At 34.7% G+C, this 14952-nt stretch overlaps 1 protein-coding gene across 1 annotated transcript in view; it reads right to left on the bottom strand.

The window, feature by feature from the left end:
* NKTR (natural killer cell triggering receptor) overlaps positions 1-14952 on the bottom strand; it is a 48340-nt gene that overhangs the window by 20899 nt on the left and 12489 nt on the right. Inside the window, exons 3-6 of the mRNA XM_011950952.1 lie at positions 8594-8668; positions 7127-7234; positions 6551-6595; positions 4750-4837 (exon numbers count right to left, since the gene is read on the bottom strand). Coding sequence (XP_011806342.1) covers positions 4750-4837; positions 6551-6595; positions 7127-7234; positions 8594-8668 — 316 coding nt within the window. The remainder of the gene's footprint in view (positions 1-4749; positions 4838-6550; positions 6596-7126; positions 7235-8593; positions 8669-14952) is intronic.

The raw sequence follows: 14952 nt of genomic DNA, 5'->3' as shown, positions 1-14952 counted from the left end.
TGAATAAGTGTCAAAAAAAGAACATAATATTTGAAATAATGTGGAGTTTTCAATGAATGTTGCAAAAAAAACAAATAAGTGACTGTAGCTGTAAAGTAGTATGGAAGAGGGAAATAAAGGTAACTTCTGTCCACTTTAGCTTTTAACATGCGATGCTTTCCCTTCAACTCCTGAAACTATCATGCTGCCAGGGAAGAGGCACCAAATTGTACAGAATGACAACACTTGTATAAGGGTAATGGAAACTAACCAAGCCACTTGACAATGCTCTACCCATGTGTTCCAAAAGGCACCACAATAGAAGTGCTTTCTAAAAATCAGCACTAAGTTAACGTAATACACACCAAACATTACTAGATAAAAAATTTCTTCCACATTGCTAGTACATAAGTTACATAAACATTAAGTTATTAAGCCTGGATGTTAGGGATGACACTTGATATTCAGAGAATTTGATTTATGGCTAAGTTTCACAAACATCTTAGCTCATGAAAAAATCTGAAGTCAACATATGAAGGTATTGTATTACCCCAAAAGAAAGGAAGGAAAAAGCTAGAACTTCTCAGGTTATTAACACTTACTAGCATTTCCTCTCACATAAATTTATGAATATGTGGGTAGAAAAAGCATTTCTACCCCAAATCTAGTTTTATTACCCAAAATGTCAATATAGCTTTACAAACCCCTTAAAACCAACCACTCCTCAACTCTCCTTGCTCCACTACTTTGCAACAATTAGCACTCCTCTCCCTTTCAGGTACTTGCAAGTCAGATTCTTAAATGACATAAAACATATTCTAGAACTCCTTATGCCCCGCCCCCCCATTGCCCTATTTATGACTGCTAAAATGTAGCAAACATGTTTTGTTTAAAGTTCAAAGTTTGACTCTTCTACATTATCTTGTTTTCTTACATTGTTATAATTATTAATGACCACTGACAGTGGCCAGTGACAGGAACTGTTCTTGCAGGCTCTGCAGACCTACTCTACAGCTGTGCAGACTCACGTTCTAACAGCAGCTGATGAAGAGACTTCTGTTGCTCTTGATTTAAGATGAGCCCAATACTTCTTTAAGACATTTTTCAGACTAATGAAAACTAGGCAATTATGACTATTTCCATTAGGCAAGACAATGTTTGCACACAAATCATTCCACACATTCAGAAACTTAGGACTACCCTACAAAACACTTTCTTCCTTTTATATCCATATTTTCATACCAATGTTTAAGAAAAACTAACTGAAGGTACATATGAAACTAAAATCAAGGTTTCCTGACAGCTATATTAGTGTCCTATCCCAAAAGTTACTTACTACAGAGCTATAAACTATTTACTTAATCTTTTTCATGACTATTTTATACAACATCTTTGTCTTTTTGATTAATGTATATAAAGACAATGACAATTACAGTCAGAATTAATAAGCTATCACTAACAGCAAAAGGGGAAAGAATGTTTCCCCAAATGTCATTTTGTTTTCCAGCAAAATGCTTGATGTTTCTAATCTTTAACTAAAATAAATTCAGAGCAGAGTGGTTAATAAAATTTTGAGCTTAAATAAGCTTAAATTTATAGTAAAGGCATTAATAATTTGAATAAGTGTGCAGGATTCTTTTTCTAGCTATCAGTTTCTTCCAGATTATAAGTAAAATTTCTATAACTTGGACTTTACATGCTTTTTCAAGAATTTAGCATAATCTACAGAATGAAAAGGTTGGACTAGATAATCTCTAAATCTTTTTCCATTCTATGACTCTATAATTCTAGTTTTTATTGTGGTTTCTTCCTATTCTTTAACCTAAAAAATAAATAAGAATACAAAGGACAAAATAAATACCAAATTAACCTGGTAGCTTTAGTCCCAAGTCTTTGAATTCCTTCAAAAACGTTCAAAATAAAACCACTGTTTCCTTAGTGATTCAAGGGGATAGTGCCATGTATCACTTCTTCCACATTTCTTGAGCAGTACTATTCCAAAAAGAATCAAGTTTTCTTCTATATAGACCCCCGAGAGCAAAATCATTATAACAAATACAGTAGTAGAAATAAAGTTACTGTAAAAGTTACAAATAGATTTATAGAAGAAAATCTGATTTTCATTATGTATATAATTGTTCCAGCCAAAGAAAGCAATATAAGCAAAATTACGTTGAATAAAAATGACATATGCCTAAGGAAGGGGGAGTTTTTAAATGTGTAAGTAATGAAGACAGTAGTTAATGCACAAAACACAAGAATCCTTGAGGGATGTTTTGCAAATACCCACACTAACAGCACCAAATCTACTCCTTAGAAATTGCAGAGTAACAGATTTGTAACAAAAACGACAAAAACAATTTTGCAATGATGTATTAAAAATCCTTATTGAGCTCATAAAGCAGGAACTATAAAGACAATTCTTTTTATTTTACCACCATTCTTACACTATCCTTTCTTTTTCAGATTCCAGAACTGACACTCAAGGTGCCATATGAGGAGCTGTGGTAACAGGGTAAAAGGCAGGAGCCATCCTTTGGAAGCCATCAGCAAGCTCTGTGACCATCAGAGCTATTATCTGTGATCATATACATAACCTGAAGACAGCATATCATATTTTAATATTTTCAACTCCAAAAGGCATAGGGCTTGTAAAAACATAGTTTCAAAGATTTTTCTTTCATCAGCCACCATCTCCATTTTTACCTATCCTTCCCATAAATGCAAGGATATGTTTTAGTTCTGAAACATGAAAGTTAATTTGATTTTATCCTGCAACTCTTGAGAACTGATCTTTCTAGCCATCATAAAGAAAGTATACAGACACAAAAATCTTTAGAAAAAATACAGGAGGATTAAATAGTCAATTACTTCCAAGACTGCTTATTCCTTTCCAAAGGGGCTGCAAACCCCTTTCTAGAAGGAAATTTCAAACTAAAAGAAAAAATTTTCTTTCAATCAGAAGTTCACAGTGATTTTACTACCATCTAAAGTAAATTAACTTTGAAAATAAGCGTCAAAATTGTAATTGCAATTTATTGATTTAAAATTATTTGGCATTCCTCCTCAAAAATTGTAGTCCAACATAAAATTAGGCCATGTAGAAAACAGTAAAGGCCTTTACTAGATATTCCTAGAGAATACTTAAGCAAGTACTAAATAAAATAAAAATAAGATGTTTTTGAAGGGAGAATTTCGTATACTGAATTTTAATTAGTGTGTGTTTAACGATAGCATTTTTAATGAGTTTTAACTCTAACATTTTATGAACAAGCTAATGTATGTAACAATATCAAGAAGCTGCTGCTACTTGATAAATCAAATTTTAATTGTACTGATATAAAAAAGGAAATCTAAAAGAAACTTTAGAGCCCTCAAATGGTAGCTTCTTGACCAATGAATCATTATGTTTTTCATGTTCACAGTTCAGATAAGCTTAAAAATGGAAATGGGAAACCTCAACCAAAGGATAATTTTTACATTAAGTTACTATTAAAAAGTCTTTCTGAAAATATTTCTTTCCGCTTTGTATTGGCTCTTAAGAAGGTTAAGAATAGAAAATCACTCTATTAAAGAAGAGTAATAACAAACAACCTATGGGATCAAAAGATAAGAGAACAACCATTGTAGTAGGTCTTTTACCTGTATAATTCTAAGCATAATCTTTTATCAGTTTTCCATTTTTAGGACATTCTTAGGAATAGAATGCCCCTTATCTGAACTTTATCAGATCATGTAGAAATATATTTTTCAGAAAAATTTAACATTTGAGTTTTATATGTCAGTAATATACTCCTTTAAAGACAGGGAAGCGCCATTCATACTCATTCATTCAGAAAGATGACAAAGAAAATGTTTTCAATAAATCATTAATGAAATATTTCTCCAACATACATAGCACAACTGAGATTCACTTCCAATCAAAAACAATAACCCTCCTGCTGGATAGTTAGCTTTCACATTTTATATGACAGAATTATGATAAAAATAGGTTTTGAAGCAGCTTTAGATAAGAAAGCTGAAAGTATAACTGAAAGTATGCCAAAGGATTTATTTAGAATTTTCAGATAAGAAAAAGGTAAGTTTTTGGTTGTGCAATGCACATACATGTAAATATATCTGCTTTTTCAAAAGCAAATTTAGTATTCTTAAGTTTCCTGAGTGACAATCTCATAAATTTTGGTGGAAATGATAGCAACAATGGGTTATTTCAATTATGCACGGAGACCTCATAAAATTTGAGTTTTCTAAAATGCGTGCTCAACAGCAGGTCACCTATCTCTATATAACATCAGAAAATAACAGTGCCTCTCTCAAAATTGCCTCAAAGAGCAACAGTAAGAGAAAAAACAACCATGCAATGGTTTACTCAAACTGCTTTCCCTGCTGAGGGGGTACAATAACTGAATCTGCTACTATGAACAATTTTTACATGTTCATCAATAGTTTATGTTCCAATCTAGTTTTGGTAAGTGAGCACTCAAATTTAACAGGGGCTTAAATATGCCGTCATCTTTTTTGAAGATGACGGCATATTTTGAAAACAATGTGTAAGTTTTAAGTTTTTTAAGTCCCATTCTTCCAATCCAGGATATATGCTGAATGCTGAGGCAGTTGTTACACGTTATAAGTTTCTATGATATTAGAAATTAATAATAAAAATAAAGCTGACAGAATTTTAGCATTAAACTTGGTTTAACTATACCATCTTTCTTATGAACAGCGCTTCTCTGTTTAAGAAAAGCTCATCTCTGAATTATGCCTACTCACATGAAAAACTGGGAACCATTGGTATGTTTCCCTCGATTTGCCATTGACAAAAGGAACGCTCTGTCATGTTTGAGAATAAAGTTTTCATCTGTTTGAAGAAAACACAAATTTGTCAGTCTCCAATTATAAGTCACTTTAAAGTAATGTTCAAGTAATAAATAGAAAGCAAAAGATGAAATTCCTCTTCTGGTCAGTACAGATAACTCGACTGAACACTCAGAAAAGAAAAATTTAAGCTAATCAAATAACAAAAGCATAAAAAGGCCAAAAGATACTAATTAAAGCCTTGAGGAAAAGAACATATATTTAATACTTTATACAAACAGCCTTAGAACAGTCACTTTTAGTAGTAATATACTTTGGCTAAATGATATTTAAATTATTAACTTTCAGGGAAAATTAGTAAAATTTTAGAAAAATCTCTAGCTTACTTCCTCCAAATTTCCAATTAGCTTGCCTAATGTACTATACATGGAAGAAGTTTAATAATCTTTTTAGGTGTTTAATTTTTATACAGTAAATTTATTATTCAACTGAATTGAAGCTAGACTATGAGACCAAAAAAATTATGTTATAGTTAAGTTACAGGAACATATCTAAATTACGTATGTGTATACTCAATTGTATCACAAAATTATCTAAGCAAGAAAGCCCTGTGAAACAAAAATTTAAATAGCAAAATACAATTTTAAGGTACAAAAGTATCTGCCACAGGTAACAACCACAAAGTGGCCTAAAGCATTAGTTTTAAATTGCTACATAACAGAACCAGCTAAATAGCTGTTTCCTACTAGTTCAAAGGAAAAAAATCTGTGATAAAGATCACTTAGAGTTATTTTAATTCCAGCAGGAATATCCTTGAAAACAAATGTCCTTTTAACATTCATACAAACAAATCTTCTTCAGAACAAACAGAAACACAGAAAACTTTAAAAAGTGATTACCTTGGGAACAGGCTTCTGAAAAAGAGTAGTAATCCATTTTCCCCCAAAGGAAATATAGAAGACTATTATAACACTTAAGCTATTATAGCGTTAAAACCTAGTAATATTAGATTTCATTACAAACCTCTGCAACTGACTTTTCTAAGGCTTTTTGGGGCAAGTGCAATAGTTAGATTTATGCAGATGCTACTATTATAAGAATAAACACAGTCATAGTTCTAATATACAAAAGAAAACATACAAACCTTTGAAAAAGGAGGAAATTCAACTTTTATTCAAAGAAATTGCTTGGTTTAGGGGGAAAAAAACCCCACAACTAGACTCTTTTCCCTGATGTGAAATTAATAACCCATTGGGAAATGAAAAAAGATACAGAAGCATGTATGAAATAATACACAGAATTTTCCAAGTCTTCAAGCAATATAGAAATCCAGCCACAACCTGACCCAGACTGTCCATAAATTTATTAGGAAGGGTGCAAGGGAACAGAATTGGAGTTTGTGTTACTGAGCTTCGTTCTCTTACCTTTTCATTTTGCAAAAGACCACATTCTCTATAAACAAAAGAATATGTTGACAGTTTTAGGCAGGAAGATAGGAGTTTTCATGTATATAGTTGCCTAACCTCCATGCTGAAAGTCATGTTTAACCATAAAGTTAGCCTTAATTAATCTTGTCAATTAAAAATTATATATTACAATATAATTTATCCCCAAATTCATGCAAATAAAGTATTTTCATGCAGCATTAGTTTCATGCAAAAAGTGAACTATAAGTAAACCTCTTCTCATTAAAAGTATATGATCAAACTTGCTTTAATATCAGAACTGAAACAAAAGACCGTAAAATAAGCCTTACCTTTAAAATATCCACCATAAATTGATTCTCCACCTTTTCCATTACCTGCAAATAATGAGTTCCATTAAGCCATAATGAACGTTAAAAATATACTAACACATAAATCAGTTTTGATAGCTTCAATTTGCTGAAGGAAACCTTAGAATGTTATAATTGCTGCAATAATCAAAATTCTCAGAGTCCTCAATTAACTTCATCTTTAAAATATATGTCAAATCCCATTACAATAAATACCATAAAAAAAGCCATCTTCACAATCCACTTATTTCAAACAGTAACAACATCAAAAACATTCTAGAACAAAAGCAATAAGACAGTACTTTGGCATTCATTGTAAAGGAATTCACTAAGTAACTATAATATTAATAAGCTGCATAAAAACAAGATAAAATGTCTTACGTGGTACTTTGCTTTTTCATACATTCTGGATCTATAATATTCACTCATCCAACAAGTACTCACTGACCACATTTTATATCATACTGTAATTGACACAATATTTAGAACTAAGAGTAATAATGAAATACTTTAGAAACTGATAGATGGAGTTATTAGGAACACAACTTTTAGCTCTACCTTCACTGAAGTCCCCACCCTGAATCATAAAGTTTTTAACCACACGATGGAACGTAGAACCTTTATAACATAACTTCTTCCCAGTTGTTTTCCCAAGGCCTTTCTCTCCTGGAAAAAAAAAAGAAATGAAATTTAATTATACATACATCCTTCCATAGAAAGAACCAACCAATTAATCCTGTGTCAAATCTTGCTGGGCACTGGAAGAGATATAAGAAGTAGATGACATGATAATTTAACATACACACATGCATGCAAACCAAAATAAATAATACAAAGCAGCATGTAAATGTAAAATTGTGTGGTACAGACTCTACATGCTATAGGACATAATATTAGACACACTTGTCACTCTAGTTAAAGAATGAGGTCAGGCACAGTGGCTCACGCCTGTAATTCCAACACTTTGGGAGGCTGAGGTAGGCAGATCACTTGAGGTCAGGAGTTTGAAACCAGCTTGGCCAACAGGGTGAAATCCTGCCTCTAAAACAAACAAAAAAAAAAATTAGCTGGGTGTGGTGGCACAGGCCTGTAGTCCCAGTTACTCAGGAGGCTGAGGCAGGAGAATCACTTGAATCTGGGAGGTGGAGGTTGTAGTGAGCTGAGATCACACCACTGCACTCCAGTCTGTTTTTGAGACAGTCAGACTCCGTCTCAAAATAAATAAACAACCAAATTAAGGAGTTAGGGCAAAAATTGCATATGTGTATCCAAGTAAGAATTTAAAATTTCAGTGTGTTCTAAATTTTTTTTTTTTTGAGACGAAGTCTGGCTCTTGTCCCCCAGGCTGGAGTGCAAGGGCGCGATGTCGGCTCACTGCAAGCTCTGCCTCCCGGGTTCAAGTGATTCTCTTGCCTCAGCCTCCCGAGTAGCTAGGATTACAGGAGCCTGCCACCACGCCCGGCTAATTTTTGTATTTTTAGTAGAGACAGGGTTTCACCATGTTGGCCAGGCTGGTCTTGAACTCCTGACCTCAGGTGATCCGCCTGCCTTGGCCTCCCAAAGTGCTGGGATTACAGGCTTGAGCCACTACGCCCAGCCAGTGTGTTCTAATTTTAAAGTAACATTATAGATGTTTCCCTCCCCATTTTTTCTATTTATTTAAAATTTATTGTAAAATTTGGAATACTAAATTTTTTCAAAGTAGTGAAATTCATAAAATTCCATCAAATCAGTTTTGAATGTGTGCTATTATTTTATAAACTAAAACGTATAGAGAAGATTCCATTACATAATGTAGATTCTTACTCTCTTTTTCATTTTTGAGATGATTCCTTTCTAATATCTTCCCCTTAAGAAATGCTTCCCTGATTTCATATAAAAGTCAGTATAAGTAACTCTTTTTTTTTTTTTTAATTCACAAAACTAATTTCACAAGTCCATTATTCTTCCAGGAAAATATCTATTCTGTTCAGCAAGGTAAAACTGTAAGACACAGCTTCTCATCGGAAATAATAATTCACTTACCTGAGCACAAGCAAAGGAAGTTTTTGCATGTTTTTGGACATATGTCTGAGAAGAGCTGAAACATAATGCGACCAACTGAAATAAAATACATAGGGAAAAAAGTAGTAAGCAAGTTAAATATATCATTTTAATGGGAGAAAGAAACAGGGCTAACAAATTAGAAAGTCTATTTTTATAATTCATTTTAATTTGTTAAAAGATGTAATGGGAAAACATTTAACTGGGTGATACCTATGAACAAGAACACCACTTTATTTGTTATTGTTAAAATTTACATGCAGCCAAAGTGGTTCCAGCCCCAAAATTATAGGATTTTAAGTGTGTTTTAAAGGGACTTTGTATTATTAGATTTCTTGTAGTACTATAGTCCCCTATCTGAACTATAATCTTCTTTAAAAATACTCTCAATAGTTGTTTGATTTATGCTTGGGCCCTTCCAGTGATGAGAGTACATCAAAAGATAGTAATTCTGGCCAGTATTGTTAAAAAGAAAGGTCTCTGTCTCTTTATTTTCAGCTTTCTTCCTTTAAGCAAGAACTGTTAAGAGCCACCTTCCTGAATTGCACCAATCACACTTAAAATTCACATTTTAAGCTAGGTATGGTGGCTCACACCTATAATCCCAGCACTTTGGGAGGCTAAGGCAGGGAGGGTTGCCTGAGGTCAGGAGTTTGAGACCAGTCTGGGTAACGCAGAAGAACCCATCTCTACGAAAAATTTTAAAAATTAGCTGGGGATGGTGGCACATGCCTGTAGTCCCAGCTACTGAGGAGGCTGAGAGGCAGGAGGTTCACTTGAGCCCAGGATTTCAAGGCTGCAATGAGCTACGACCATGCCATTGCACTCTAGCCTAGGTGACAGAGCAAGACTTAAAACAATACCTCCCATTCTATTCCCTGAGAGAGCAGAAAGAGGTTATGGTTCCCTACAACAAACACGAAAGTACAAGGAAAAGTCTGCAACTTCAATTTAACTATGCCAGAGAAAAATGGTTCTCAAACTTTGGTCTCAGGGTTCTTCTAAACTCATTATTGAGCTTTTGTTTATGTGGTTCATATCTATTGCTATATACCATATTAAATGTTAAAACTCAGAAATGTTTAAAACACAAGAATACACAAGCACACGTTCCATTAGCTGTCAGGGCAGTGATATCATCACATATTAAAATATAATCTCTGGAAAACTTGACTGTATATTCACAAGAGAATGAGAGCACAAAAGACGAATCATAATCTATTACCATAAAAACAGTTGTGACTTTATGGACCTGTTGAAAGCATATCAATAAAATAAGAAATGTAGTTCTGATTTGCAATTAATAACTCTCTTGAGTTCCTTTTCCCTGTATTCTACAAGATCTTTTCCATTATAAACATTTTTATTTATTCAAAAGGACTTACAGAATAAATAAAAATTAACTGTGGACCAAGCATAAATCATGTTCAGAACACATACAACATGATTCTGTATCACTAAGATTGTAATTTATTCCTGGCCATATCAGTCACTTCCTTTGAGGAGGACACAATGATACTGCATTATAGACATCGTTAATGGGTAAAGCGGGATCATGTGAGAAGACCTTCCTGTGTCAACACTCTTAGCCTATAGCTTTAAAAGAGCCAAACTATAAAGCATTTTCAAAACTTTGTAGCTATTCTTAAAACCTAAGGGAATGAACAAAAAGACAGAAAGCAAGCAGAAAGGAGGACTCAAGATTTGCAAGCAGGGAGCAACGTATCTAAAGTCATTTCAGAATTTTAGAAAAATACCTATAGTATCAGTAATAGTAACTATCACCGTACTTATATAGCAACATTTTACCAGTATAATAATTGTATTTTCATCAGTCCTCATAAATCCCTGGGAAATGGCTTAGCTGGTGTCAAGTTCAAAATCATCCAGCTTTGCATACCAGAAAGACTTAGATCTTTGCAATCCCTGTAAGATGGCTACTTTTCAGGACGGAAGACATAATCCAAATAATCAAAACGTAGGGCTTTTCTTAGGACCATAGTATCTTCAACATCAGGTGTTTTTTGTTTTGTTTTTTTTCAAAAACTTGTAATGCCTCAAAATGAAAGCTGGTCAAAGTTTCAAAAGTTCTTAGTTTCTCCTTAACAGATGATTGGAAATTGTGTACCCTCCAGTAGTATAATACACTTGAAAACAGTTAAAATGTGATTACATTCCTATCCAATATTCAGAGAGGGACAGCTAACTAGAGTGGTTTTTTAAAAAAAAAAAATCTCGGCTGGGTATGGTGGCTCACGTCCATAATCCCAACACTTTCGGAGGCCAAGGCAGGCAGATCACCTGAGGTCAGGAGGTCGAGACCAGCCTGGTCAACATGGTGAAACCCCATCTCTACTAAAAATACAAAAATTAGCTAGGAGTGGTAGCAGGCGCCTGTAATACCAGCTACTCGGGAGGCTGAGGCAAGAAAATCGCTCGAACCTGGGAGGTGGAGGTTGCAGTGAGCCAAGATTGTGCCACTGCACTCCAGCCTGGGCGACAGAGCAAGATTCCCACCTCAAAAAAAAAAAAGAAAAAACAAGTCTCACCTCTAATATCTTACCCTCTTCTAGCTTGGTGCAAAAAAAAAAAGTCTTTTGCCCTCTGAACCTCATGGCATAAGGGATAGAGCAGAGGTTTTTATCTCCTCTATGGCATTATGTTGTTAAGAACAAGAGGAAAAATACAACAAAACTGAATTGTTTTCACCTCAATAACATGGTGCAAGGTTAAACATTGGCAGACCAGAAAAACAATTTTAAAATCCTGAAAACACACATTAACCCAATCAGGTTTGCAAGGCATGACAAAGGCTGAACTATGGATATTCAGACATTAGTTGAGTCTACTTTCTTAAGTTAAAATGTTTGTATATATGCAATTTGAAGGGTTTAAAAACCAAAAGGTCAAAAAAAAAAAAAAACAGCATTATGATTTCTACCTTTATAAAGAGGTAATCTAGTATTAATTCCCTTCAAATTAAATCCTGAGATTGAACACTATAGGATACAGATCAGCAAATACTAACTTGAACTGAAGCTCATTAGCAAGATTAACAGGTTTTCAACAGACTTTTTTATTGAATTGTATTATTTTATAGAAAACAGGCTACCATGTGATGATACTTTTATTTTGAAACTCAAAATAGACAATATTCTAAAGGTATGGTCTTTAAAGAAAAAAAAGGCAATGTGGTTCATTAGTTAGTAAATATTTTCGGTGATGGTAAGCATAAACTATGAATACAAAATATACTGAAGATAAAAAAATTAAGCTGTAGTTACAATAAAGAACAGACTGGAATGAATTTGCATAAGTCTCTCTGACTCCCAAACTGATGAGAAAAATGAGTTTGCCAGTAACCCCAACTTTGTAAAGAGTTAAGAACCCCTGCTGATGATGTCTCTTTGGAAACTAACTGCTGCTGACTGAATAAGTAAGATCTAAGAAAAATTTATTACTCAACAAACACTACTTATAATTTAGTGGAACTTAGTAATCTTTTAGAATCAGTCAATACTGGCTGGGCACATCTGTAATACCAGTGCTTTGGGAGGCAGAGGCTGGAGGATCACTTGAAACCAGGAGTTCAAGAATCAGTCAATACTATTGATACTATTCTTATACATAGTATTCGTCCACAGAATTAATGTTATGCCAATAAATACACAGCTCTATAATGATAAGACTAAAATCTACAGTTAGTGTAAACATTAGTATGTTGCTTTTATACATGGTTAAGGAAAAAAATGACACAAAGCAGGACTAGTTTCTAAATTTAATCCGAAAATACAAACATTCACATCCTTAAAAGTAAGACAGGGGAACAATATTAAGATTAATCAGGCCGGGCGCGGTGGCTCAAGCCTGTAATCCCAGCACTTTGGGAGGCCGAGACGGGCGGATCACGAGGGCAGGAGATCGAGACCATCCTGGCTAACACGGTGAAACCCCATCTCTACTAAAAATACAAAAACTAGCCGGGCGAGGTGGCGGGCGCCTGTAGTCCCAGCTACTCAGGAGGCTGAGGCAGGAGAATGGCATAAACCCAGGAGGCGGAGCTTGCAGTGAGCTGAGATCTGGCCACTGCACTCCAGTCCGGGCGACAGAGCGAGACTCCGCCTCAAAAAAAAAAAAAAGATTAATCAGGTAATATCAACACATGTTAAGCTTTGGCTACAGACAGGAAAAGTCTATGCCATGGTGTAGATTCTGATTTGGCCACTAGGTGAAAGGAATAAAATCACCAAGTACACAGATGGAATAAAATCAAACATCATCTTTCAATACTGTTCCTTGTTTTCAGAAATAGTTGCGCTGGAATTGCAGAGTCAATGGTTTAAAAAGGAGATATGTATTATATACATAGAAGATATGGTAGGTGGAAAAGTGAGCATCAAGTAGAAAAACGTTGCAGGGGTTGATATACTACAGAAGGCAAAGAGTAGCCCATAGAACAATTAATTACAAGCAAGGGGTGAGAAAAAGAGCAAGGTTAAGAACAGATCACACTAGGTACGCAGAGAGGAAAATTTAGGAAGAAGATTAAGAAACAGGAGCAGCATTTCAATAACATTGGGCCATTTACTCAAATTTACTGAGATCTTACCCATATGTCAGGGAATCCAACAGCATTATATACTGTTGTGCCTGAGTTTCAAGAAGAACATAGTGCCTGAGTTTCAAGAAGCTCACATCTTGGTTCGGAATGACACATGGAAATGCAGTTGCTACACAATATGATGAGCCATAATTAGTATGAACTAAGGGCACTTATATATAACCTAGGTCTGACTGATGTGTGTGAACGCAGAGAGATAGGGACCATGACTGCTTTACTTACCACTATATTCCCCAGAGACTTGCGTAGTGCCTAGTACAGAGTTAGGTATTTAATAATACTACTACTCAAAACAAAATTATTCAAAGACATATTTACAAAATACACTTTCACAAATGAAGGAACACCCAAATACACAGATCACAATTATTCACTACATACCAGGAAAACGTATGTAAGTGGAGCAACACCAAGATATCAATTAATAAAGCTATTTATTTTTGGAGATAAAAACGGAAAAAAAAAGCCTCCTAGTATCCAGGCAGTAGAATCATATCGCTCACAAAGAAAAAAGAAAGAAGATCAGCTTTAGACACCTTACATTACAAACTGGAGACAACTGAGCATGGTCTACCATTTTTAAGGAATAATATAAGAATTCTATACCTAGCAAAAGAAATACAATTACATTTTATCCTGAAATATCTATTTGAATACATATCCCTGAGATGTAAGTCAAAGAATTAATGAATGAGAACTAGGAGGAAGAGCGGCATTGGGCACTGAATCTTAATACCTTACAAAATTAAACCTAAATCACTATAATTACGGTTTTAAAATAAAAGAAAATGAGGCCAGATGTTAGAGCTGCCAGGTACGACAATGCAAACAGTGTTAATTATGGTTTTAAATGTTATCAGTATTAGGAAACAAAGTTATGTAATGGCAACATTTTTTTAAGTACCACCTAAAAATGTTCTTCCTTTGGAATAGGTAATGTTCTCATGACTCAAAAATCAGTGGAAAAAGGTATAGGATGAGAAGACTTGTTCCCACCCCTATCAAAAGGTACTCACTTTGATTAATTTTCTGTGTATTTTTCCAGTTTCTTTTCATACACAAGCAAATATTGATATATTCTTATTTTTCTTCCTTTAAAAAATGGTAGATTATGCACACTGTACGGCACCTTGCTTTATTTACTTACTAACATACCATGAACTTTTCTTATGCCTGTGATATAAAAATAATTTGTTATTTTATTTTTTAAGAGGCAGAGTCTCGCTCTGTCCCCCAGGTTGTAGTGCAAAGACACAACCTCTGCTCACTGCAGCCTCAACCTCCTGGGCTCAAGCAATCCTCCTGCCTCAGCCTCCTGAATAGGTGGGAACATAGGGGCATGCCACCATGCTTGGCTAATTTTTGTATTTTTGTTGAGACAGGGTCTCACTATGTTGCCCAGGGTAAAAATAATTTCAACTGGAGGAAGGTAGTGGGGAATCAATAAAAACCAACAAGAAGGATTTGGACTGGTGAAAGAAAATACATATCCTCATACTTCATAGTGGGAATCAACAGATAGACTTTTCTGAAGCAGACAGAGAGGAAATAAGGGTTTAGGCATACTTCTTTTTTTTTTTTGAGACAGAGTCTCACTCTGTCACCCAGGCTGGAGTGCAGTGGCATGATCTCAGCTCACTGCAATCTCCGCCTCCTGGGTTCAAGAGATTCTCCTGCCTCAGCCTCCCGAGTAGCTGGGATTACAGGCACCTGCCTCTAC

The sequence above is a fragment of the Colobus angolensis genome, unplaced genomic scaffold (assembly GCF_000951035.1).
Source record: "Colobus angolensis palliatus isolate OR3802 unplaced genomic scaffold, Cang.pa_1.0 Scaffold311, whole genome shotgun sequence".
Classification (NCBI taxonomy): Eukaryota; Metazoa; Chordata; class Mammalia; order Primates; family Cercopithecidae; genus Colobus; species Colobus angolensis.
This window is presented reverse-complemented; position numbering and strand designations above follow the sequence as displayed.